Source organism: Nyctibius grandis, chromosome 4, assembly GCF_013368605.1.
Source record: "Nyctibius grandis isolate bNycGra1 chromosome 4, bNycGra1.pri, whole genome shotgun sequence".
NCBI lineage: Eukaryota > Metazoa > Chordata > Aves > Nyctibiiformes > Nyctibiidae > Nyctibius > Nyctibius grandis.
The window spans coordinates 27108510-27136252 of NC_090661.1; the positions used below are offsets into that span (position 1 = coordinate 27108510).

A 27743-nucleotide genomic window follows, 5' to 3' on the forward strand; every position below is an offset into this window, starting at 1 on the left:
AACGTTTGAATTATCAAAGCCAGTAGACTGAATTTGACATGGAGTATAACAGTGTGGCAATGCCTGTGACTTGTTGCAGTTTTGTTTTAATGGACCAAGTAGGTATGACTTCCATTTTTGGGAGCAGAGAGATGAGGGGAAAGGTTGGGGATAGGATCAAATCATAATGATTTAGTGATTTTCATCAGTGAACTAATCAATCTCAGTAACTTTTTAAAACCCATTTTCTAGAGTATCTGTTGCCAGCATCATCTTTCATCGAACGTGAGCATGACTGCTGAGGTATTTTGCTGGCTGCTTAAAAAATCTAAAGATGACTGGAAGACCAGAAGGAATGAATTCTGGTCTTCATAGGTTAGACCAGAATTTACAGTGTTGGTCTATAGATTTATGTGAACATTGGCAAGAACTCTACCATATCTTCTGTTGTTCTAATCCTGTAAATCTGAAGTGTTTCTCTCTGTGGGCTCATTTTAGAGAAATCCATAAAGTGGGCTCCAGGCTCAATTTAACATTTGAATATGATGTGTTTTACACAATATGGCATTTGTCAAGTGGGAAGCTTGTAAGATGTGTCTGAAAGTAGAGAAATTGACCTGTGCTCCCTAGTGTCTATTTGCATGCTCTTAACAGTGGTGTCTAGCAGGTAGCTTACACCTTTTTCATTAAAGAATAAGCTTTCTTGCATTTACACATAGTAAGAGCATGCATGAAATAGTTATTGTTGAATACCTGATGTGCGCTAAATTCATGTCCTCTCTTATTTTGCAGTAACATGCATATCTCTTTGTATTACAAGGCCTAACTCCTTTTAATAACCTTTTAATTAACCTCACTGTAGGCAGGAGATCAGAAATGTTCTTTTTTTCAGAGGTTGGAAATAGTTATTTATGAAAAAATAATTTACATGCTGTAACTGCAAGCATAAAGCAAGCTGTATATACTGGCCAGTCTAAATAACTGCAAGTACATTTTGCAGTCATTGACAGACAAGAAAGAAGTGATTGCAGCTGCCCCAGCATGCATTCCTTGATGCTCTTAAGAGTTTATTTTGTGGTTGTATCGACCGTATATGTAAGGCTTATCTGAATTCTCGTTGGACTTGAATTAATCATCCCTCCTGGAGTGCTCAGACACACCCAGCTGCCTCTGCAGCGCTCATTCTCTGCAATCAAATATTTATGCATCTCCCAGTGCATCCAGTATTATCTAGATTATCTCCCCATTAGTTTGGGTATTGGAGATTTAACAAGAGATCTGTATTGTCTGTATAAATATACCTTACAGTTCCTTGATCAACATGTTATTCCTGTTTTAATGGTGAAGCAGCTGAGGTGTTCTGATCAGTGTTTTCAAAGATTATAAAACAGCTTTCAGTGGTCACTGTGTTTTTCCCTTTCTTTATCATCTGTAGGCTCTGTGTATCTCTGGATTTATAGATGCGTGGTGGGGAAAGTATTGTTTCCAGAACAATGTATGTTTTGCTCCTATAAAAGGAGTAGATTTTGTGGTAGTTAAGGAATTTTGAGTAATCAAATCTTCTTAGCTTTGATTTTTTGGCAGGTTGAGAGAAACATTCTATTTCGCATTTTTCGCTCTGGAAGTTAGGAGAGTGTCAAAAATCATAGAATAGACTCATAGAATGGTTTGGGTTGGAAGGGACCTTAAAGATCATTTAGGTCCAACCCCCCTGCCACAGGCAGGGACACCTTTCTACTAGACCAGGTTGCTCAAAGCCCCATCCAGCCTGGCCTTGAACACTGCCAGGGAGGGGGCGTCCACAGCTTCTCTGGGCAACCTTTTCCAGTGTCTCACCACCCTCACAGTAAAGAATTTCTTCCTAATATCTAATCTAAATCTAAATTTCTTCCTATTAACTAATCTACATCTAAATAGTGCACAAGGTAAAAAGAGTGAGATCAGCCATTGAAAATGTTTTTATGGTGAAGGAACCTCTTGACTTCACACCCTAATACTGGTGATATGGGAAGTGTCTGAACCTCAAGGCCTTGGACTGCCATTTTGGGAGGCAAGGAGTTAGTTGGGGATGGAAAGACTGGAGTTTGTATTCTTTCTGCTCTGTTACCCATTGCTATCTTCATGGATCTGACACTCTGTTTATCTGACAGTGCACTCAGTACTGCTTCGCCAGGGAAAATTGCACAAAACAAGCCCAGTGCATCAGCATTTTCATTGTGTATTAAGCTGAGCCTCCCTTCACATGGTCACATCCCCTTTTTAATCTGGGATTCCATGTCCCTTTCCCAGTCCAGCCTGTTTCTGTGGTGTCTATTGCTGGTCTCCCTGCGCTTCTGTTTCTGTGGTTTGAGTGTTTTTTGTGTGGCTGAGTGTTAAGACCTGCAGGACTTTTGGAAGTGGCGTTGTTTGGCGGTTAGGCAATACACTGATTTAGTGTTAGTAGTTTGTCACAGACTGAGGTGATGGCTGCGTTCAAGTTGGATTTCCTCCCAGAGATGATGGTGGATCATTGCTCCTTGAATGCTAGTCCTGTGTAAGTATTTTGTCTTTATGTCTAAGTTTATAACTAAAGTGATAGTTGGAATTGCTGTCTCTGAAGCCTCTGCTGTCTGATGAACTCCCCTTGAGGTGTGTGGGGGGGAAGAGACATAGGAGAGCCTGCAGTTTGTTTTCTTGAAGATATCCTAGTGGGCATTGACAATTGGTGTTGGATTCTGGATAGGGGGAAAAATGATCTGATAATTTTGGAGATGAGGGCTAAGGAGGAATAAAGCCATTTGGCAGTACTGTTTATAGTATGCTACAGGTGCTGATATTATAAAATTGATTATTAAATCAATTGTTGGGAGATTGACTCCAGACTAAAACCTTTTAATTAGGAACGAAAGATTCCTTGGGTACTGTTGAGGTCATGTTAAGGGTTGCCCAGTTATCAGGAGCCATGCTATGCTCTTGAAGTTACCCATGGCATAGAAGGCAGGGCTGAAAATTATTATTGGAAGAGGGTAAATGATTTCTAGTTGTTCTCAATTGGAATGAAAGGACATTGGATGAAAAAAGGTAGTTTACCTCCTTGTAAAAGGTATTGTTTGCCTTGGATATTCGGAGAGGTGCTGACCATTTCTGAGTGGAAAGGTAGAGAGGAGTGAAAGGATTGGTGATGATTCCCTTCCCTTCCAGAAAGAAGCTTTATTGTTTCTGAGGTCTGTTCATACAGTTACAAAATTATGAGCTTTCCCTGGCATCAGTTTTTCCTTAGGGTCTGAACAGCAGTGTATTGAGGGGAAAAATTAACTAAACATTACGTGGTTTGGAATTTTTTTTTTAATTCTGTTCAGGGGGAAATATGATTGTAGATGGACAGTGAGAGGAACACTGTTTACCATAATGTGCAGTTAATAAGCCATTCAAAAACTATCTTTAAAGGAAAAAAGCAGAGATGAAGAGAGCTGACTACTCTGGAAGAAGGCCACCTGTATTCTTCAACAAAAGAGTTTGGGGGCGGGGGGAATCATTGTATAGTTACTATTCTACTCCCGATGTCCTTTCTAGATTATGCAGGGGTTGGTAAGCAATTTTAACCTACTAATCACTATAGATACAATAGGGCGTCGTTACAGTCGGTCTTCCACAGAGATAGGTCCTGTGGTATACCGGGCTGTGACTACCAATAACAAGAGCTCACGTTGCACTTGGCAAACAATGAGGAGTCAATACAGAAAGCAGTGTATGACTGTCAACTAGCTGAGGGAATATAACACAGTTTTATTAATAGGCTGTGAACTGTTTGTATGGCTGGATGTGACACCTTGAAACCTATTAAAGATTCCCGTATTCAAAACTTCTGTGTTGTTGTAGTCTAAGAAGTGACTTTTTTCTCTGTTAACACCCTGCCATTACTCAGCTTGATTCAGTCTGTGGCTAACTAGATTGTCCAATCTCAACCTGTTCATGTACAACCTAAGCATGGTTTTTTACCAAATATTGTTGAAAGCTCCCTAGTTTCCCAAAGAGCCTTTAATGAAAATGTAAACCTTTAATGAAGCTTCTCATCTGTTCAGTTGTACCTGTTTCTCTGTTTTAAGATGGATCTTCACCCTGGGAAACAGTTCCAGATAGTCACATTTTAAAACAACAAAAAAAAGTTATCCTCTCATTTTCAGTGGTTACTGATAACTTTAGTAGTCTGTGGGTAGACTGAGCCTAGGTTCCTTCTTGGTTTCTTTTTCTGTAAAATTTTACACGGTTGAGCTAGTGATATTTTTCAGTCATCTCAACAGATTTATGTCCTGAGTCCCAGATGCTGACTGCATTATAGGAACAAACATTAAGAGAGGTTTTAAACAGCGGTGTAGGGAGTGTTTGGTTTCCAAGTACACAGCTTGCCAATGAATGTGAATTACGTGTCTGAATATTCTCTGGTATGCAGGACTGGGAATGTGCCAGAGTCTCTCTTTATATGTATATTTTAATCATATACATTTATATATGTGTAGAAATATTTTTTTTTGTCTCACTGTAAGCATGCTTCTTCTAGTTGCATCTAGAATCTGTGGAAAGATCTAAACCAGAAATCCTTCTTGTTTTTCATAGCTCAAAGAAAATGAATGGCACACTGGATCACCCAGACCAACCTGATCTAGATGCTATCAAGATGTTTGTGGGTCAGGTCCCACGGAGCTGGTGTGAGAAGGATCTCAGAGAACTTTTTGAGCAGTATGGTGCTGTCTATGAAATCAATGTCTTGCGGGACAGGAGCCAAAACCCTCCTCAAAGCAAAGGTGAGAGCTTCTGTCTCATGTGACACTTGAGATCTCAGCTGCTTTCACATAGTTACAATCTTAGTTCTTTGCTTATTCAGACATCCCTGTGTGTTGGAGCTCTGTGTGACCAGGTGTGCATGCAAGCCCAGGCTTTACAGTCTTTAAGTGTATGTGTCTAATTATACTTGGACTGTAAACCAGTCATTAGCTGAGCTGGGAAAAATAATTGTTTTTTAGAGCTCAGAAGTGAGGGGGATGCTTGGAGAGTATGGATTATAATTGCAAAGCAGAACATCAAATTAATATTGTGTTGCTCCAGAGCATCATTGTGATGCTACGATATGATCAAAATGTTGCTGGAAGTGTCACAGTTTCAGATGAAATATAAAATTGAGGTCTTAGTCATTTGTGTACATCAAATACTTGTGTACATCAAATCCTAACTAAATGCTGAACCTGGATTTGCAGTTCGGTTGTATGTAATATCTCATTTCCTGTGAAACTAGATGAGTTTTTGGCACTAGCAAATAATTGTTGAGTTTGATAATGGAAGTAGCCAACAATTATTTGGATGATGTATCTAAATGTTTGTTTTAATGGTGTATTGGTGGTGTTGGTTAGTTCTGAATATATCCCATTTTATTACACTTAGAAATCTTTCTTAAACAGTCAACAATCAGTAGTACCTACCTATTGGAATGTCTAACCTCTTCTACTTGTCATACATTTTGCACTGGAAGGATAGAAGTGGGACTTGAAATTTCTGTACAGCACGTCAAGATTCATAGTGTTCTTTCTCGGCTAGCGTTTTGTTTCAATTGCAGGGTGCTGTTTTGTTACATTTTATACCCGTAAAGCTGCACTAGAAGCACAGAATGCTCTTCACAACATGAAGATCCTCCCAGGGGTAAGAGAAGAGCCATGCTTTCTTCACAACTCTGTCTTTTCTGAGCTCTGACACCACTGATGTACAATTATATGTTACCTTGCCCTCAAATCATGTTTTAAAAGAACTATTCAAAAGAGCAATGTCATGAGATTTCAGAATTTCGGAGCATTTGGGAGAATAATACGGTAGTGAAGTGGGTGGGCGTGGCTCCTGTAATACTCTCTGAGGAGGAACGATGTCATATTAGGAGAGCTTTTCTTTCTTCTAGACATTTGTGTATTGTTACATATGCACTTCTGTAGAGGCGATTTAGGCTACCATTTCTTTCTTCCACAATTCTTATGGGATGTATTTCATATAGTATGAAGTGAATGCATCTAGGATTAAATAAAATTTTTTTACATTTCAGATGCACCATCCTATCCAGATGAAACCAGCTGACAGTGAAAAGAGTAATGTAAGCTATACTAGTCGGAGTTTGGTGGCATCATTTGTACTAATAGGGAAGCTTGAGGATTTTCCTGTTGTCGAACAGCTTCCTGACGAAGTCATCTTGAATTGGCGACCTGATTTTTTTAAAGAGGAAGAAAAAAGAAAAATATGTGTTTTCAGTATAGTAGGTAACATAAGTGATGTCTAAAATTCCATGACACACTATCTCCCACTGTTGCTTGCTTGTGGTAGAACCGTGTTGTCAGTTAGGGAAACATCCAGTGAGTTCTTTTTGTACTAAGGTGGTTTAAATCTTTGTTGGGGACAGGGACAGTGGATTGAGTGCACCCCAGCAAGTTTGCAGATGACACCAAGCTGAGTGCTGTGGTTGATACTTTAGAGGGAAGGGAAGCCATCCAGAGGGGACCTTGACAGGCTAGAGAGGTGGGCTTGTACGAACCTCATGAAGTCAGCAAGGGCAAGTGCAAAGTCTGGCACCTCGGTTGGGACAACTCCCAAAGATGGATACAGCCTGGGTAATGAGTGGATTGAGAGAGCCCTGTGGAGAAGGGCTTGGGGGATACTGGTGGATGAAAAACTGAATATAAGCAGCAATGTGCACTTGTAGCCCAGAAAGCCAGTTGTAACCTGGGCTGCATAAAAAGAATGTTTAACAGGTCAAGGGAGGTGGCTCTCCTCCTCTACTTGCTCTCATGAGACCCCACCTGAGTACTGCATGAGCTCTGTGGCCCCAACATAAGAAGGACATGGACATGTTAGAGTGAAGGGCCATGAAGATGATCGGGGGGGTGGGACACCTCCCCTATGAGGACAAGCTGAGAGCACTGAGCTTGTTTAGCCTAAAGAGAAGGACTTCAGGAGACCTCATAGCAGCCTTCCAGTACCTGAAGGGGGCCTACAGGAAGGCTGGAGAGGGACTTTTTACAAGGGCATGTAGTGATAGGATGAGGGGTAACGGTTGTAAATTGAAAGAGGGGAGATTGAGATTAGACATTGGGAAGAAACTCTTTACTTGTGGGGGTGGTGAGACACCGGAACAGGTTGCCCAGAGAAGGTGGATGCCCCTCCCCTGGCAGTGTTCAAGGCCAGGTTGGATGGGACTTTGAGCAGCCTGGTCTGGTGGAGGTGTCCCTGCCTCCGGCAGGGGGCTTGGAAACTAGATGATCTTTAAGGTCCCTTCCAACCCAAACCATTCTACGATTCTGTGAAATCTAGAAGTGCTTGACCAATTGAAGCAAGGCCTGTTGCAGCTAGGGTGGGAGTCAGAACTTCTTGTAGTATACAAGGTAGATTGAGAATTCACAACAATTCAGTAGAGAAAAAACTGTGAATATTTCTGCATATTGGCCATTTCAGATGGATTGAGACATTTGGCATCTACCATTGGGTAAATGATCATTTATCCATGTGTTTCCATGATGAGTTTATATACGTACATACATACATGCTCAAATGTGTGTATGGTGTCTGTAGTATTGCTGCAAGATAAGCAAAGATTAACATCTTGTAGTTTCAGCCTTTCTAGGCTTGGCTGAATTTTATTTTCTCATTTGCCATAGTTACTATAAGATTAGCATTGCATCATGAGGAAGATAATCCTGGTTCCAGAAAGCTTACATCTTAAAGATAGTTGAAAACAGAAGATGGGATATATGGGTAATATAGTAGGAGTAATTCCATCTGCAAATTCCTCCATGTATATACAGAATAAGTTTTGGTGTAAATATATCTAGAAAGGAGTAATTCTTCAGAAGTATTGTTGGGAGGGGAACAGAATAGGTTATCGAAACTAAAATTGATCTTGCATTATGCACACACACACGCCTATCATGGGAAAATGATTGGAAAGAGGAAAAAAGTATTTAATGAATTTTAGGGTGACAATTCTGAGGCTATTACATAATATATGAGTTTAGTGAAAGATGTAGGTGAAAATATAAATAAGAAAGTATCAGTTTAAAAAGTATTTTAACTGCCATTAATAAAAGGGATTCTGGATCTCTTGAACTAAAATGGCCTGCAAAAAGGATTTGAAAGCAGCTTTCTGCTTTAAGAGCTTGACAGTGAACGGTGTACAACATTAAGATTTAATAGTCAGTTAAAAGTCATGTCAGCTGGAGTAGTTTGGAATTTTCCTCTTCAACACCATAAAAGACTTGATAAATAAGTTGATTTCCCCTCACCATGGCACTAAATAGAAGACTTCCTCTATTGAAACTTCAAATTGTGCTACAGCCTTCATCATATAATATTTTATATTGTGCTGAATGTTGTATTTGCAAACTGTATTATTTTTTCAAGTGGTATTCTGCATAATTTGCTTCATCCTTTAAAAGCAAGTATTTCAGAGGTGATTAGCATCCTTAAATAAGTAAAATGAGAGGTATAAGGTTCTGCTCTGGGTTTGAATTTACCCCACTCTCTTAAGTGACCTTAAACTGACATTAGTAACCACCATTTATTTTAAGATAGTCTGCACACTGAAAAGTATTCTTCAACTCTAATGTATCTAGTAGCATTCAGCATTTAGAGGCAAGAATCAGTAGTGCGCAGTCCATCGTTCTGATTTGAGGTATTATTTTCATGCTTTTGGTAGAGATCAGAATGGATGAATCTGAAACAGAACTAAAACTGTTCTGTTTTAGCAACTGCGGTTGCTTCCACTGTTGAGACAGGAGCATGAGGAAATAGGCACATCTAAATTTAAGTGATTGGCATGATAAAGAGTCTAGAAAGAAGCTTTCTGTAGCTCACTTGCTTGTTTAGATACATTTAGGTATGTTGGTAGCCTAAAGATAGAAGAGCCACAGGAGAGAGGATGACAATAGTCAATAAAATACATACAAGTCTCGTCTCACTCACCAGAAACTGAATGTAGGAGATACATGGAAAGTGCTGAATCTGATATATTTTTTTCCTTTTCTCACTTTCTTGCAGTTCACAGGCTTGCAAGGGAGAAACAGTCAGCAAAATGTAAACATAAAACAGGCATCATTCAGGTTCATTGAGGTATCTTATATGCATCCTTTTAAATTGAAGAGATTCCACGATTGGGGAATCTGGTTTTGACAAGCCCCTACCCTAAATATAAGGGAATAACTGCAGTTGATGGAGAAGACTTGACAGAATAAAGATCTAGTAAGTGCATATTTGCTGGTAATACTCTTATCCTTTGCTTTCTTAGCAGTAGAAGATAGGAAGTTGTTTATTGGAATGATATCCAAGAAGTGCAATGAAAATGATATCCGAGTGATGTTCTCCCCCTTTGGGCAGATTGAAGAATGCAGGATATTACGAGGCCCAGATGGCCTGAGCCGAGGTAAGCAGGAAGCTTTTCTGACAGTTCATGGTTCACCACTGGATGCTGCCTTTTGCAACTCAAGGTGGCATTTCAGCTTTCTGTGATTTGCCATCCCCCCCACCCCTCCCGCCCACCCATAGGCATTTTCATTTATTTATTCATCCCAGTAATTGCGGATGTAGTGAATGAACTGGTTCCTTTTTGTTCTTTCCCCAGGTTGTGCATTTGTGACTTTTACAACAAGAGCCATGGCACAAACAGCAATCAAAGCAATGCACCAAGCACAAACCATGGAGGTAAACAACGTTAGCGGGTGTCAGGAGAAGATGTAATTTGTCAGGCAGTCACTATCGAGTTGGAGGACTAGAGAGCAGAAAGAAGGATAAGTGCAGCGTGTGTTTCTTTGCAAATACTACTTCTGGACCTTTGTGTTTGTTCTGCTCCTATTTTTAGAGCTCAAGACAGAAACTTCATCTGCAAAGAAAATACCAAAATACAAAATAGAATGAAAAGCAAATGAGATTTTTAACCTTTAATGAAATGTGCTGTTTGAATATATATATGTGTGTATGCATGTGAGGGGAGGGGAACGCTTCCAATGACTGGGTCTTAATGCTGTATTTTTGTGACTGCTGGGGATAGCAAGTATGTAATTGTTTGAATTGCCGTTCGCAGGGTTGCTCTTCTCCCATTGTGGTAAAATTTGCAGACACGCAGAAGGACAAAGAGCAGAAACGAATTGCTCAGCAACTCCAGCAACAAATGCAGCAGATCAGTGCTGCCTCAGTATGGGGAAAACCTGGCTGGTCTCAACACACTTGGACCCCAGTACTTAGCAGTGAGTTTCTGATTTGGGTTCTTTTCAGCTCTTAGGGATTACAGTGTCTGACTGTCTTGTAGTGTTTAATGTGTTCATTTTTAGAAGGCTCCTGATACATAGGAGCAGGGTTCTTAATCCCCATTTTGTGGATGAGGAGACTGAAATTAAGTTACATGCTAACGGCTAGTCAGGATACATTTAACTGAGGATTTTGGCCCCAGTCACTGTAGCCCTAACTACTGAAACTTTCTTTTTCTGTCCTCTGTAGAATGACTTTGTGCTGGGAAGATTTTCTCTATAAGTTGTGGCCTCAGTGTTTATCCACAGAAATGGCCTTTTCATGTCTATCTGATGACAGTTCTTGTACTCCTCTTCCATTTTTCCTTTTTCAACCTTTTATTTCTCTCATACCCTTCCTTCAGTGAAACCTAGAAACAGTACATTGGTGCTGTCCAAATAGAAAAGGTGATCCAGGTTGGAAGCGCCAAACCACCACAGAAAATAGAGAGAAACTACTCTCTTTAGCAAAAATGACACAACAGAGGGTAGTCTGCTGTTTGTCACTGATTTTAGTTGATTTTGCTGGGCCCCTAAAGGGTGAACTTTTCATAAACTGATGTGCTCTGGCTCATGCGGGTTGCCAGAGTAGCTATGAGAACTGTATTCATGCAATATAAGTTCTGGGGAAAAGAAAAGGCAAATTTCATCTCACTCTTAGTCTGGTATACTGTTGAAGTGGGGGCATTCTCTCTTTTACTACTGCTTTAGGTTTGGTAGATTGGAATTTTTTATAACAACACCTAGTTAATGGAGAAAGGAACAGGAAATCCATCTAAATACCTTCTGAGCTAAGGCTTGAAATTTCACTTATGGCTGCTGTGCTTAAGGAGAGTGGAGGGGGATTCCCTCACACAGTGGCTCTTTGGTTTTGGTATGGCATTTGCCATTTGGCTTATGCTAGCAGTGTCAGCTGTAAAGTCTGGCTTGAGGTAGTATATCCTTAGGGGTGGCAATTCTGCCTAAGGTGCTTTGAATAGGAGTTCTGTCTCACTGCTGATTCTACTGGTTTTGTCTTGCTGTATTAGCTATAAACTTCTCTCAACGTTGATTATGTTGAGGGGGGGAAAGCGTTGTGCTGTTGCTTTGCCTGCAATGTGATGCATGGGCAATTGTGGATTTTCACTATGGCGGTGCTCTGGCTATGTTGTGTAAGGGAATTCTCTTTATGCTTTGCTACAATGTGGTGCGTGGGCAATGGGAATTCTCTTTGTGACGGCGCTCTGGCTGTGGTGTGATGCAGTTTCTCCCAGAAGCGGAGCCAGCCCTCACTCTCACTCTTGTTTTGTTTTTTGGTGTAATGTCTAGCTTTATTTGCAGCTCCTTCAGCAGACAGCAGCTGCGTCATCTGGGAACCTGAACAACTGAGCAGCCTCCCCCAATGGGAGGTGAGTTTTTTTCCACCAGAAGACAAGTTCAGTGCCAAAGAAAAGAGGAGGAGGGTAGAGAAAGTAGCCAAAAGGCTGTAGACACATTAACTACATTTGAACTAAGTAGTCCTGAGTTACCCACTGCTTTGGAATAACAGGAATTCATCTGCTACAAGTGTGGATATTCCTCATTAATCTTAGTTAACCATTGTCACCAAGGTAAGTTGAGGTGTGCTGGTAATCTCCCATAACCTCTGGCATTTAAAACTACCTTCCCTATGGGTACAAAAGATGGCTCTGTATATTTATTTTCATCCAAACAGGTGCGTATTTGAAGCATTGTGTTTTGAAGTAAGCACTAATGCATGTGTTTCGGTGATAATGGATTCTTAGGTTTCCCATTTTAAATTCTTCGTTCTTAAGTACATCAAAGTTGAAAATGCAGTGCTGGTAGGAATGTGAACTAGTCCTTCACTCAGGTTCTTTAATTCTTTTGTTTGAATTACGATTGATTACACCATTGCTGTTAGGGAAATATCAGCTTAACAGGTATGAGACAAATTCCTTGCTGTGGACTGCTGGTCAGAATATTCACCAAATATAGCAGTACTGGCGCTGCAGATTGATTGTCCCCTTCTGTCTTTGCAGGGTGGGGAATAATAAAACACGTTAGTAACTCCATTCAGCACATTCTCTGAATTCTTCTGCTGGCAAGAAAACTATACTTGGGTTTTAATACTGAACATTTTAAGCTTTTAAAACTGTTTCCTGGAGGTGGATGGTAGTTCACAATATTACATGCCCTGTCTGTGCAGAGGTTGATCTAAAAGTGCTAAGAAAGTAAACATGTCTGTGCACATCTGACTTGTGCTATTACACCCATCAATAACAATTACAAGCTTTTGCAAAGTGTTATGTTTTTGGTTGTAGGAACTTTGATTTATACTTGAGGTTGATTCTAACCTTAGCTCGCTTATGTTTACTTTTTTCCTGTTAGACCTCTTCAGAGCTCTTAGATCTAAGACTCTTGCCAAAAAGCAATTTTTTTTTTTTTAATTAGTTTCACTAATCTCCTGTGTGGTGGTGATCTATAGATAGGTTTTGTTATGCGCATAATAACTGTTTTTTTCCCCCCTCTTGTGTCTGTTTAAAAGCAAGTGGTAATAAGGGAGAAAAACAGTACAGCAGTTCAAGTTAATTGTTACTACAATAAGGATCGAAGCAGGGGGAAGGGGCTAACTAGCTGAGGTTGCCTGTGAAGTTCCCAGGGTAATTCTGACTTGTTAAAAAAAACACCCAAAAAAAAGAGAACTCAGACATGTAAATAGCATGTTGCATGGCGTTTTGAAAGAATTATTCCAAGTCTGTGATTCTTCACAGAAGGAGTTAGTTTCAAAGTCCCGTTAATATCTCAGCTGATCTCCTCTCTTGAAATTAATGGAAAAAAAATAAGTAGGTAATTAGATCCCAAACTATATCAGACTTTGTAGACAAAATTTAATCTTGACCCTATTTGAAAGCAGATGGGAAAACAATGTGATGACAAGAGGACAGGTGCAGCGTGCACATGCCAAACTGCTTCAGAAAGGAAGCAAGCTGCTCTGTGCTTCACTAGCTCTAACACTTTTAAGCCTATGTAGCACAATAAAAACAAAAAATATAACTTTTTGGTTTTAACTTCATGCTTTTATGTTACAATGGCACCTTGAGAATCTAAATAAAGGCGGTCGTCTTGTTTCAGGCACTAAATGTGGTTAGGGAAACAGACCCTGTCACAAAGAGAAAACAATTGAAAAAGATTAAAAAAACCCAAACGAACTATGCTAAAGGTGGTAGAAGTCTTTTAGAAAATAAATAGTTTCTACTGCATTGTCACTTACATTCTTATGTTGTCTGTTTACATACTTAAATTACAAAACTGAGATTTTAATTATTTGAGATGTGTGCTTTGTCACCAAGTACTTACTAAGCATCCAAAAGATGAGGTGCCACATCTGCCTAGGACATTTTGATGTTGCTATATGAATGGTGATTAATTTAATTTTGGTTTTAATTTTGTAGGGAAGAATTACTAGGGATTAACTGAAGTCAGGTGAAAAGAAGAGGAATTTAGATAAGCAAAGGTAGAGACAAAAAGGGGAAATAAGGGAAAAAGGAAGAGAAGCAGAATTGGAAGAATGGAGCTAGCCTACCAAAGGATGGCTAAAATACAGAATTCAGAAGATCAATATCAGTGATAACCACATGGCAGGAAAAGAGGGCAAACGACTGTGTCACTACTGACCTGTTGTGGTTTCAACCCAGCAGGCAGCTAAATACCACGCAGCTCCTCACTCTCCCCTGTCCTCCCCCCAGGGGATGGGGGAGAGAGTTGGAAAGGTGAAGGTGAAGAGACTCGTGGGTTGAGATAAAACAATTTAATAATTGAAATAAAATAAACTTATTTTAATAATAATAGTAATAATAGAATATATAAACAAGTGATGCACAGTGCAACTGCTCACCATCTGTTGACCAGTGCCCAGCACGTCCCTGGCCAGTGATCCCAGAGGAGAGAAATCCTGAAACCGCAATCCCAGAAGAGCGAGAGCACTTTCCTGGCCAGCTCACATCTATATATTGAGCGTGATGCTGCATGATATGGAATATCCCATTGGCCAGTTTGGATCCGTTGCTCTGGCTATGCTCCTTCCCAGCTTCTTGTGCACGTGCACACTAGCAAAGCATGGGAAGTTGAAAAATCCTTAATTTCTTAGCAACAACTAAAACCATCAGTATATTATCAGCGTTCTTCTCGTACCAAATCCCATGCTAAATCCAAAACACAACACTATTATAGCTACTAAGGAGAAAATTAGCTCTATCCCAGCTGAAACCAGGACATGACCTAATTGTTTCATTCAAAAATTACAACTCAAAATTAAGATGAGTCAACTGAGTAAACTGACCAGTAAAAGTTCATCAACACACTGATACCTTTCTCCTCCTGCATTATTCCTGGCTGCTTACCCACAACATGCCTGATGTTTCCCATTTTCCTTACCACTTTTGTTTGACCAGCTGACTAGCCTATGTGTACATTGGCTGATCTTGTGGTCAGGAGTTGCTGCTTAACATTGTCTCACAATTGACTGTTGCTTCTTGGCTGCCAAGGGGACCAAACAAAACACGCTGATACTCAGATGATGGCGGGTTAAAGGTGTGATTTTGTGGCCACTGTGGTGTGTAGGCCTTCTTGAAAGAATTCTCCAGTTATTGCTGTTCCCATACAAAGAGAGTGGAGGGACACGAGAGAAAAGGAGGTTATTGGCCTAGTGTCTAACCAAGTTCTCTAGCTTGCAGATGACCTGTCAGACCCTGGCTTAACTCTCAGTTAAAGCTGCTATGCTTTTGTGATTGGAGAGAACACTGCTTGAAAATTTCTGTACTCTCGAGTCTACATCTGGGATCATGACTACCTGGTCTTTCACTGAAACTCATCTATCTGGGCAAAGAAAAACTCCTTTTTTAGTTATAATAAGGAATTGCAACGTAGAAAAGATCAGTAACTAGTATTAAGCCTGGTTGGTTTTAAGCTCCTTCCCCATTACTCCTGTGTGGTGTGCTGAGGTTGCTGGATCTGTTAAGCTTGGATGATGGTGACTATTATAGGAGAAACTCTGTGCATTCTTCAATGTGTTGCAGGACTGAACGCGATGCAATTACAGAACCTGGCTGCGTTAGCAGCTGCGGCCAGTGCAGCTCAGAATACACCGAGTGGTACCGCTGCACTCACTTCCTCCAGCAGTCCCCTGAGTGTGCTCACCAGCTCAGGTAAGAGACTGCCTGTGCTGCAGTGTGTTATGGCGTGGGTTGCGTTAGGAGTCATTTCAGGATAGATGTTCACCTGTTTTGTCTGTCCCTTTGTGGCACTTCCATGTTGATTCTTCAATAGATAAGCAGTTTTACCAGTAGATTCACTGGCCTTTGTTTAGGGTAGGTATCTTTGCCACCAGCAAAGGCTTTTTTCCTGCTGTGTTCCTTCCTCCAAATGGTCAGATTAATTTAGAGTAAAATGAATTTTTGAGGTCATCATGAAGCAGAAAGGTAGGTGACCTCTTTCCAGTCATGTTATTACAATCTCATCACATCCTCAGTTTGTCTGTGATTTTAGGCAGGTACTGTGGCCGATGTACCCTGTTCCTCTGGACATGGAGACAGAAGATGCCTTAAGCGTGAAGTAATGCATTCTGTTCACTAGAACAGTACAGTTTATATTCCTCTGGCTTTAATGAAGGGAAGGATACTAGAACTACCTCATAGAAGCAGAATAAACAGACCCCTAGCACATTTATTGGAAAGCATTGTCGTGAACTAAGTGTATAAGTTGCACATAAAAATCAGTATCTTGCTCTTCTGGGTTTTCTTGTGGGGTTTTTGGGTTTTTTGCGTGTTTTTTACTTTAGGTTATGTACATTATCCAGAGAGGCTAGAATGTCTAAGTAGTGTTCTTTTGTTACCTTATTGTTAAATGTGATCATTAAATGGAACAAACAAGAAAACAAAAAATAAATTAAATTGTGCTTACATCAGACATGCTCAGTTTTTACCACAAATGAGGATCAGTAGCCTACTCAATTATTGCTATCCTATTTTCAGTTATTTCTAAATCCTGACATGGGAAGGGAGGCCCTGTATTTTCAGAGTGTCAGTTTCCCGGCATCTGCAGTGTGGTTTGTGGGTTTGGTTTTGGTTTTTTTCTTTTTCATAAAAAGAAATTGCTTATCCCGTTTTGAAATCCAGCCTACAGAGTTGACATCCTCACCTGTGATTGTGAGAGACCAAAGTGGATTTGGGGGGTGTTTTAAATTTCCACAGGTAGCTTTTTGTATTGCGTAGGAGGACCAAGGAGCTGGACTAAAAGACTATAAAGAGATTACAAGGAAAAGCTGTTTAGAAAACCTTATGTCACACGATCAGGAGTTAAGCCATGGGTGCTTAGCACAGTCTTCTACTTAGAGAAATCCCCAAGAAAGAATTCAGTTCAAAGAATGTTCTGTTGCTGGACAGGGTTTTTTTAATGCAAAAACTTTGTGGTCTGCAATCCTTAAAGATTAAAATTTCAAAATTTATCTTGACTCCCAGCTATAGTATCCTATTTTATAATTAAAAACAAACAAACAAACAAAAAAAACGAAAAAGAGTTGAGGCTATATAAGAGCTGCTTTTATAACCTACTAATGCTTCTTCATGGTAGAGAAGGTGAATATATCTGAGAATTTCTTCCATATTTTCCTCATGCAGTAGCAGAGCTGGAATTGTCAGGTTACAATTTGCTGTGACTGGCATTTAGAACTAAGATTTCCTTGTTGGCACTCTCATCTACTGACTGGAGCAAGTTTGTTCTCTGATTTGTTGAGGTAGGGAAAGCGACTGGCAAGTTGTGAGGTTCAAATGCCAGACATGCTAGAAAAGGCAGAGACAGCCTCTTCTCAGAAGTGTACAGTGAAAGAACAAGGACAATAGACAGAAGTTGCAACAGAGAAGGTTCTTCCTGGATATAGAAGAAAAATAAAATTAATGGTGAGAGTGATTAAGCTCAGGAACCAGGTGCCGGGGGGCTGTGGAACCTCCATCATTTCAGAGATTCAGAATGCGATTGGAAAGGACCCTGAACAGGCTGACCTAACTCAGAAGTTAGACTAGCTCTGAGCAGTCCATTAGACTATATGATCCACAAAGGTCCCTTTCAGCTGAAGTTATGATACTATTGGGTGATTCTTCGGGATAGGTTTCCCCTCCGTGAATTTTGGCTGTTCCACAGCACTCTGCAGGTTCCTTCTCCCTTGATGAGGGACATATCTCAGGGACTCAGTTCCACTTTTGATCATGCTGGTGGAGGGCTTAGGGGGTGGGAAGCAGTTCATTTCTAAGCACCTTCTGTGCTGAATCCAAACAGCTTTCTAATCACCAGTCATATCAATAAATGATTGTGTGTCATTTGAATTAATATCTTATATAGATGTATCGGTCAGTTCACTCGTCACAGGCTTGTAACTTGAAGCAGTCACTACAGTATTGCTTTTCCAATTTAATTTCAGGTATAATTTTAAAGAATAGAGATTAGCTTTGTTCAAAAGAAAAAGTTTTAGAGGATATGTGGTCTGTATGTAGTCACTGACATCAAACAGTTTCAGTGCTTTTCATTAGAGGCATGAATATGCTTCACCTTTTAAAACTGTACTTAAATTGAGGGGACGGGAAGCCTCAATGTGTGCAGGCAGCATTCAATCTCATGACACTTCCTGTAATTATACAGCTTTTTAACTCTTTACTCTGAACTAGCTATTATCTCTTACAAAACCAAACTTGAAATTCTCTTTTGATTAATATTTATATGTGCATTCACACTGTATGTATTCACATAGAAGGCTGTTGGACTCCACACATTCAGAGCATCCCTCCTGAATCATACCTAGACCTTGAAAAAACTCAGTATATAGCTATTCAGTACCATGTGTTAGTAAATGCCTTCCTTGTCTGTGGGACATATGCCAACATCTACTGTGACAACCTCGTAAACCTAGCTGCAGATGAGATGACTACCGGCTTGACTTCAATCCATCTGTCATCCAGATATTCACCTGATGCTTATTTGGACATTTCTCCCAGATTGTCCTCAAATTGCATAATTGGTGGAAAAATCCAGACAATTGTTATACGTTTTTGCTTTCATCTGCACTGATATTTTTTGTGTTTGGGGAACTTGGAGGTCCACACAGTGCAGAGTCTGTGGACTATGCATAGGTTACATGTCAGAATGGTTGAACTCAGAAGTTTTAAGTATTGTTGTTGTGCTGTCTTCCTACTCATTTCAGGTGATTTTGTTTAGATATTTCCAAGCAATATTGTGTATTTTGATGTAGAATAGAATAGAGCAAAACCTTCAACCTTGCAATAAAGCAGCTACTCTTTAGAACTGAACAGACTGCTGCTGCATCCACCTATAGGTAATCCATGTTACAGAGACTGTGGCCTTAAATAAACTCATTTAAACTGCTAGCTTGTGAAAGGAACATTCAAGAAAATATTATGGAAGTTTTTCAGGACTGGAGTGTCTTGTCTGCTGTCTTTTCAACTCAGACATCAATAAGAATTGTCTGCTCCAGAGCAAAATAGAATGGTTGCGAAAGCTAATGTATGTTTCTGTCCTGGTTTGGACTAGGACAGACGTTTCAGTTAAGTTTCTTTTATGTGACTGCGTGTTCTGAAGTTGACTACATGCGCTTGTTGCCATGGAAACCAGAGTCTCTGTTGGGTCTCCTTGTTCCACAAGTGAAAGGCCATAAAAGTATCGCACCTGCAGGGAGGAGCAGGCAGGACGGGTGACCCAAAACTGACCAACGAAGTATTCCATCCCACCCCTGTGATAGTTTAAAGCTGAGGGACCACAAGGGTCGTGCTCTCTTCCCCTATGGCCACCATCCTGGGAGGACTCTGCCCGCACTCCTGCCTTCGCTCCTGAATCCAGTTCCTGCCTGCTGCCACATCCAGTTTGGGACTCCCCAGCGCCTGCCCTGCAGTGTCAGTGATGACGTTGATAGTCATCGAGGGGAGCTCAGTAGTGGTTTTGTATATAATTCATTGTTTATTATACTCTTTTTTCATTGTTATTGTTTATTAAAACTGTTTTAACTTTCCAACCTGTAAGTCTCTCTCCCTTTTCTCTTTTCCTTTTCCTCTCTGGGGAAGGAAAGGGTTAATAGAGTGTCTGTCATCCACTTAACAGCCTGCCCAGCCTTAATTGGTGACAGTTTCCATTTCTCCTCCTTTCAAAGGCAGCCATCAAAGGTCCAGCAAAGACTAGATGACTTTGCTGGCTGTAGTGTGTCTCCAGCAAAATTGTTTTCAGAGGCATCATAGTCTGTCTTATTTTACTGGAACTAATTCTGGTACCGTTCAGTCAGATTCATTGCCTGAATTTTAGTGCTCTTTAGCTCATTGCTTGGATGCTAGATGACTGAATTAGAACAGACTTACTGTTCCCTCAGTTTACCTACCTCCACAAGTCGGTAGTTGAAGTCCTTGTCCAAGTTTCGTTATCTTTCCTAGCTATTCTTCACTACTTATTCAAATTTTCTGAAAACCTTTTCAAGTATTTTTCAGCTCCTTCTCTTAGAGTTAGCCTTTTTGACTAAATATAACTCAGTAGATAGCTCTAAGAAAACAAAACCTCAGTAGCAAGCAAAAAAAAACAACAACCCACCAAAAACTGCACAGAAACAAAGATAAAAATTAGGGGTGGAGTAAAGGACATCTATAAAGCTATATTGGTTTTCCGTCCCCATTACTGTGTGCCATTTTCTGATCTGAAATAATACACAAAAAAAACAGAAGAACAGAAAGGGTTACTAGAACTGTGGAACTCCTTCCCTATTCAGAGCAACAAGGGAGCCTGAAAAATAGAAGACTGGCATGGGAGGAGGATATTATTGCAGCCTACAAATATATTAGTGGTGTGATGAAGACGAACAGGGAAAGACCAGTCGTTAAATATTTCAAGAATTACAGGATAACAGGTGAAGTTGTCATCTGACAGTTCAAAAATAAAAAGAGATATTTCTTTGCATAGTGCACAATTAAATTGCAGAACCCATGCCTTAGAACATGGTAGAGTCAAACAATTCGATGTTCAAAGTGCACTGAAATTAATGAATGAAAATCGCAACTTGAATACAAAGACATCGCACTTAGCTGAAAAAATCCTAGATTTGCAAATTGCTGCATTGGTATATAGACTATGCCTAGGAAGCATTCCTTTGTAATTGCCCTGTATTTCTGCTCTACAGTTATTTATCTGCCTCTAGTCATCATCAGAAATGGGGTGCTGACTCAGTACAGCAATTCCGATATACATATGATAAAGAAAATAAACCAGTGTTAAATTTTCTTGGCATGTCCAGTACTAAAGCATTTCTTGTTTTGCTTAAAGAGATTTCTGATAAAGTCAGCTAAACTGAAGTAACTGTGTTCAGCTTTTTGTAGTGGTTTAAATTAATTTATTTAAAATCACAGCCTTTTTAAAGTAGGGAAGGCATCCGTTCTCTCTTTTACTTTGCTCTCTAGCCTTGGCTTCATTCTTTTTTTCCTATACCACTACTATTTTATTATGTTTTGTTTTGTTTTTTTAAATGGTGTTCTCATCTGTCAAATGTAGTGTCTTTTTGAATTATGCAGATGAGCAGTGAAGTGTTGCAGAAACAAGTGATACCTAAAATCGAGGCACCTGTATCATTTCTGAATGCTGGCTTTTATTCAGCCAGCTGCGCTATTTTTTTCTACCAACTTGAAGGTTATATTGTAAATTGTTCTCTGTATTTTCCCAACATTTAATATGCTACTGATAGTAAGTGGGAAGCATCTCTTTTTCTTCAGAGTAAGCATCTTAAAATACAGTTTGGGACATTGTCTTTCAATTTCTGACTTGTTAAGAGAGTTTGTCTAGAACTTTTCCTAGAGGAGGTTTGTAATTTCCTCTGTCAGTACAAAAACTAAGCAGTTTTTGAAGTGTAGCTCCCTGGGTTCTTATGCAGCTTTTGTTAGGTCCATCTACTTTTGTTAGGTACACCTTTTGCTGGGGCTTGTTAGGCAAGTTTGCTGTATTCCATTTAAATAGTTACCATATTCCACTGCAGCAGAGACTTTGTGCCACATATATGAAGTGGTGAATATGTACTGTGTGTGAATCTGCTTGAAAGTTGCTAACAGTTCTTTTCGAAGTTTTAATGGATGTACACAACATAACTGAGAATCACAAAAACACCAAGGAAACTGAAAATGCTTGAATTTCCATTATTCTGTTACCCACTTGGTCAGACAGATAAATTCCTCTTCAAAGCAGACTACAAGATGCCTCTACAGCACCAGTCTTCAGTATCTTTTAATTTGTAGAAGCCGTAAATATTTTCCAGTGCATCTTGTGCAGTAGATTTAAACTTCTGGGTTAATAGCAATATGCATAGCTTTTTCTTATTTACCTTCTTCAGATTTTTAAGTAGTCCACAAACCTGTTAGGAAAACCACTGCTGTATAATCATAAAAATACTATTCTTTTCTTATTTTATCATGTCCGTAATCTTTGTAGATGACCTAAATTTGAACTTCTGTCTCTTTTGATATACCAGCTTGGCAAACTTTTTTCTCATGGTTTTGATGTAGAACTAACTCTACCTGTTGTAGAATTTGGCAGGCCATGTAAGCTGCTAGTCTGCTAGGTACTGTATCTGTAGACTTCTCTTGCTGAGTAAATGTAGTTGAAGATGTTAGTGGCACAGTTAACAGAAGCTAGACTATGTATTTTGGATGTATATACCAAGACTTTTCTTGACCCTAGGCCCAGCTGCTGCAGCAGGATTTTTAACAGAAAATTATTTTATGTATCAGAATAATCTAGGCATCTGCTGTTCCTGTTCTGGCAGTATGAGAAAACCATTCTGTTCAGTTTGGCTGGAGCTTTCTTTAATGTCCCTAGTATCTGTGTTTCAGGTCTTTTTCACCTTGCGTGATGTTTCAAGGATAGATGTTCATATGTAGCAATCCTTACTCACGTTAGTCAGCAGGAAACAGGCATTGCTGCTGGTCACCTTATGTTGAGGTACAAAGCTTAGTTAACATTCATATATTGTCTTAATCTTAGGTGTCTTACACTTAATAAAACTATTATTGCTACGAAGAGAAGATGTTATGATGAAGTAGAAATTTTTAAAAAATGTAGGAAGGGACTAGAAGATATAAGCAGTATGATCAATCAAGTTTTGTGAGTTTGGGATTTTTTTTTTTTCACATAAAGTATACTGTGTTGCCTTGGTCTGTTCCTTACTAGCCCTTTCTACAGAAGTAACTTAACGAAGAAGTTGGACTGTCAGGACCAAAAAATATTGCTTGAAGTTTAATTGTCTTATTTTAATAGCAGGTTCCTCACCTAGCTCCAGTAGCAGCTCCTCTGTTAATCCAATGGCTTCTCTTGGAGCATTGCAGACACTGGCAGGGGCTACAGCAGGCCTCAACGTTAGCTCTTTAGCAGGTAAGCTGTGTGTTGTGGTGGGCTGGGCAAATAGCTGATTATCATTCCTCAGGCTGTGCTGGTTCTGTGAGGTTTTTTTCTGCTTCCTGCCTTTTTGTAATAGTGCAGAGTATATGAAAGGCAATTAATGTGGCACAGTGGAAGTACTCAGTCATCTTTGTTTCCTCTTTTTTATATAGGAATGGCAGCCTTAAATGGGGGACTTGGCAGTGGTGGTCTCTCAAATGGGACAGGTAGCACAATGGAAGCCCTCACACAGGCTTATTCTGGAATCCAGCAATATGCTGCTGCTGCATTGCCCACACTCTATAACCAGAGTCTCTTAACACAGCAGAGTATTGGTGCAGCAGGAAGTCAAAAAGAAGGTAAGCAGAACATTGTAGAAACAACTTGAGAGGGGTTTTCAAAAGGGCTCAGCCCTTGCAGCTACCTTATCTACAGAGCTTTTATTTGGTGGTATTTTTTAGAACCCTAGAGTTACTGAAGATAAAGAAGGAAACCTGTGAAGTGTCCCTGTTAGGTCTGTCCAAAGTAGTTTTTATACAGGAGGTTTCTCCCAGGATTTGTGTAGACTTAAATGCTTAATAATCATACTCCTCCATTTTCTCAGAGGACAGGATAGTACGAGTTTGCAGCCTGATACATCTCACTGGCAGAGAATCAGCTGTGGTTAATTTTGTTTTCTTGGTCTTTCATCTCTTCCCACAGATACTTAATGCCAATCTCTTCACTCTTCAGAATCAATTTAACATGTAGTGTAAAGTAAGGAAGAATGTAGAAGTAAGTTTTCAGCAGAATGTAGGATGATGTTTAGAAAAGAATCTGTCAGATTAAAAGTAATGCAATTACTTGTATTTTGTATTGAGATTGACTTAGTTTCTTTGGGCCACAAGCTTTGCATAGCCATTATTGTTTTAGTCAGCATCTGGGGCTCAAACTTATTGTTCAGCTTTCACTACAGCAAAGATCTGTGAAGCAGTTTTGGCACAATGTGGAAATTAAAAGCAAAAATGGTGAGAAAGAGCTAGAATTATTTGAATGATCAATCCCAGCAAGGGGTCATGCTGACTTATTCTGGAATCAAGTACTCCACGGAAGTGCAAACAGCAGTTTCATTGTTTCATCTAGAAAATTTGGCTTGAATGGCTCTTTCACCTGTTTTTTGTGAAGTGGGCCTATGTTATCCACGTGCTTTCTGAATGTATATTCCTACTTGTTGTTTGAAGGTCCAGAGGGAGCCAATCTGTTTATCTACCATCTCCCCCAGGAGTTTGGGGATCAGGATCTGCTGCAGATGTTTATGCCATTTGGAAATGTCGTCTCTGCCAAGGTTTTCATTGACAAGCAGACCAATCTAAGCAAGTGTTTTGGTACGTTGTGTCTAATCATTACCTGTAGGAAGGTGGCTTCTTTCTAGTAATCTCTTTTCCAGTATATTGTCTAGTCTAGCTTATAAGTCAAGTAGTGACTCTGTCTCCCTAAAAAATAAATAAATCTGAACTCTTCCAGCAATGAACCATATTTTCCTGATTTTTATTGTGACTTTTTGCGTTTCCTGATTTTGTACTACTATACCTCATTATACTGTTATGGCCCTAGATTATTCACTACGATTCATGTTTGCAGACTGCAATCATGGTATAGTTCCTCATCTTACCCCTTTCTGTCTTTTTGCTAATTGTTTACATTGCGGTATATACTACTTACTATATTATCATTATTAATTATTTCTATTAATATTTTTATACATAATTATTATGGCTACCGTATAGTACAGGAGCATTTGACTCTGATGTTCTGTAAATGCTCTGAAGGCAATTTTTAAAGCTTCCTCCTAATTCTTGAGAACTTTGTAATAGTAAAACCATTTCAACTGTTATTTACTAATTAACTTTGGTTGCATCTCTTATCCTAATTTTGCTCTGCTTATTGTGTATTTAGATGGGAGGCACATCAGGGTGGGAAGTGTATCCTAAAACTATAAATCAACTTGTCATCCTACTGTTACTATCCAAATAGATTATTTTCAGCTAACTCCTAAAGTCTGCGGTGCCAAAAGAGCAAAGAATGTGTTCTTCCTTAGCTTGTGTAGTAGGAGGCTGTGCATGTGGACTGAAAGATTCATGGTTTTATTTTCCTCACTTTGAAACCCCAGTGCAAGCAGCTGTAGCATTTTTGTAGTGCTGTAAGCTCTTGTGACTGTTTTGATAGATGGAGATTTCTTGTGATGCAACAGGAGAGGTGAGCCTTTCTCTATAGTTTTGATAGCTTTGTGCCAACATAATATCATGGGTTTTTTTCGTATTTGAGCCAAAAGATGTGGACAATCTGATGCTTTGTGAGAGCACAAAAACATGCTGAGCATCGGGCTGTAACACCTGCATCTGGAATGTTCTCCCCAGGTAGTGATGCCAGCCATTGCCTGGAGTTATTTAAAATGGGTTCCTTCAAAACCCTGGAGAAGTTTATTTTGAGGATGCTCTTTCCCTGGAATGATGTAGAACTTTTCAGCCGAGAGAAACCTAAACATAATAGTGGTACAAGTGCCACACTGCCTTGACAGCTACTTCATTCCAAACAAACCTACTCCCATAATGCCAAGAGGGTGATTTCAGTCTTGTATGTTTAATGAGCTTTCATATATAGATTAGCATTTTCCAGATTTGGTTGTATGAGTTCTTATAAAACAAACAGCAGTACTCATTTTTGTTGGAAGACTAAAAAGTTATTTTAATTCCTGAGCTTTGTATATCTTTTGGCCAAAGTTCTATACATCAGAAAATAATGCTTTATCTGAGAGTCCTTAGTAAGAAGTTTTTATGAAGAGTCTAAAACAGTTGTGAGCTTCTGAAAATTACATTTCATGCAAGCTTCTCTTACCTTGTGAGTACCTGCATTCCCAATTGTTAGTGGCTGTTCTGGACAGCTTTGGCATGGTATAATTATGTATTTTCCTTTCTTCAGGTTTTGTAAGTTACGACAATCCTGTCTCTGCACAGGCTGCCATTCAGTCAATGAACGGCTTTCAGATTGGCATGAAACGTCTGAAAGTACAGCTCAAGCGCTCTAAGAATGACAGCAAGCCATACTGAGCGCCCCTCCCCTCCGGGACTGGAGTGAGAAGGATCTTCTGGTAAGTTGGAGAGGAGCGCGCTTAGTGATTCGAAGCCCTAAGGCTGTGTTTTTACAGTCCTGGAAGCTGATCCATGCCTTCTATCTGGCGCATCTTCCCCTGAAGATTCGGCTGCAGCCTCTGCTGAGAATCCCGCTTCGGATGGAGGACAAGTTTGTGCTTTTGTTTCCAGTGTTTTACTTTGGAGTTTAGGTGCCATATCACTGAGGTTTTTTTTCCCTTATTTGAAGTTTGCTGTGTTTGTAACCAGTGTGTGTTGAGAAGGACCAATGCCAGCTCCTTGGGGGTGGGGAGGGAAGATTAAAGGGAGCAGCAGAACAGTCATCACACTGCCTTGGGGTAGAGAGGAGAAGGGGAAGCAGAACTGACACCACACCGCCATGGGGGAGAGGATAAGGGAAAGCAGAAACAACACAGAACAGCTGATCAAAACAAAGATGGGGAAGGAGGACTGAGTCCATCCAAGTTTGGGTGAGCGAAGAACCAACTCCACGTAGCCTTTGTCATGCCCCATCCACTCTCTGAAATTTCCTTAATTGTATGAGATGGTGGGGATTTAGTAAATGATCTCTAAAGCAGGAGACAGCCTAGAAGGGTGAACACATTAACAAGCCAAAGGAAAACTGCAGTGATTTTTTTGCTGTATATAACGTAGTGTTTATATAGCACTGTGAATGTACACAGCACTTTATAAAATTATTAGATAACGTCCCTGCCCAGAAAATGTCACTGTCCATTTACAGTTGAATATTAATGAGATGCAGTGAATTTCTTCATATTTAAGAAAACTTATCCTATGTACTTTATCTAGGTTTTGTAGAAAGGTATAGAGAGAGACAGCTTAGTCTGGATGAATACATATGAGGCTGGAAACAAGAAACTTTTGATCCCTGGTAACCTGCAGAATTTTTTTGACAATTCTTCTTCTTAACAGTTCATTACATTCCCCATTTCTGTGGAATAATGTCCTTTTTTGCAGAGTATTACTTTAAATTCATTTTGATAAGCATAATGTAAGTGCTGTTTGTTTCTCTATTAAAATGACTGTTAAATTGATATATGAAGCCTAGAGTTACCCTGACACAGCTCTTGAGGCTCCTGTTTCATACATGTTCTCATAGGATTTGAATTCTCAGTCTTAACTCTGTTGCAAAGATAACTTCCTGGGATTTTTAAAAAACAAACAAACAAAACAACACAAACAACAATTTGTGCAGTGATTTGGTCTAGTAATGAGGTATTTCTTTATGCTGCAGTTTTCCTTTAAGGTGGTGTGTACCAGCGCAAAACAGGCTAACACAGGAGCTGTGGAACAAAAGCAGAGTATTGAGCCATTCATTCTTATTCTGCCTTTTGGTACTAGCTGTTATCTTCTATACTGAAGGAAAATTGAACACACCCCTTCAATGAACACACACTTTTTCTGCACACCTGTGAAATTGCTAATGCGTTGCTAAGGGCCTTTGTTATACACTGGTTTTAGGGAGCTCAAAGGACTTTTGACACTCTGGCCTGAGTTGTTTTAAGAAATCAGAGTAGAGTCTTGTTTTATAACTACCAAAATCCACCTCTGTCACAAGAGGAAGTTTACAATTTCTGTGCATCTTTAACAGAAGTTCTATTACCTCATATTTTCTCCTTTTCCTTGTTTTCTTTGTATTCCTGGTTCTTGATGCTGTTTCCCAGGGCACCAGCTAACACTGCAATCTGGGACCCAGCTGCTAAATAACGAGTGTGTAGGTCAGACATAGGGTTGGGACCTTCTGTTCTGCTCCAGCAGGAGGAGCACTAAACCCATCAAACCTGAGATCATCTTTAGAATCCACACCCATGTGCGGTGGTCTGTTGGGAATCTCGAGCGTTCCCAGGGACTGGGTCCCCTGGGATCTCAGACCTCAGAAGTACAAGGCCTGACC

The 27743-nt window shown here is 39.8% G+C and overlaps 1 protein-coding gene across 1 annotated transcript in view; it reads left to right on the forward strand.

Moving 5' to 3' along the window:
• Positions 1 to 2428: 2428 nt before the first annotated feature.
• Positions 2429 to 27743, forward strand: part of CELF1 (CUGBP Elav-like family member 1) — a 32393-nt gene continuing 7078 nt past the window's right edge. The window contains 14 exon segments of the mRNA XM_068397595.1: positions 2429 to 2512; positions 4573 to 4760; positions 5567 to 5649; positions 6041 to 6092; positions 9272 to 9403; positions 9602 to 9681; positions 10061 to 10180; positions 10182 to 10223; positions 11571 to 11624; positions 15289 to 15445; positions 22581 to 22694; positions 22874 to 23059; positions 23921 to 24064; positions 25659 to 25827. Coding sequence (XP_068253696.1) covers positions 2442 to 2512; positions 4573 to 4760; positions 5567 to 5649; positions 6041 to 6092; positions 9272 to 9403; positions 9602 to 9681; positions 10061 to 10180; positions 10182 to 10223; positions 11571 to 11624; positions 15289 to 15445; positions 22581 to 22694; positions 22874 to 23059; positions 23921 to 24064; positions 25659 to 25786 — 1551 coding nt within the window. The 5' untranslated portion in view covers positions 2429 to 2441 and the 3' untranslated portion in view covers positions 25787 to 25827.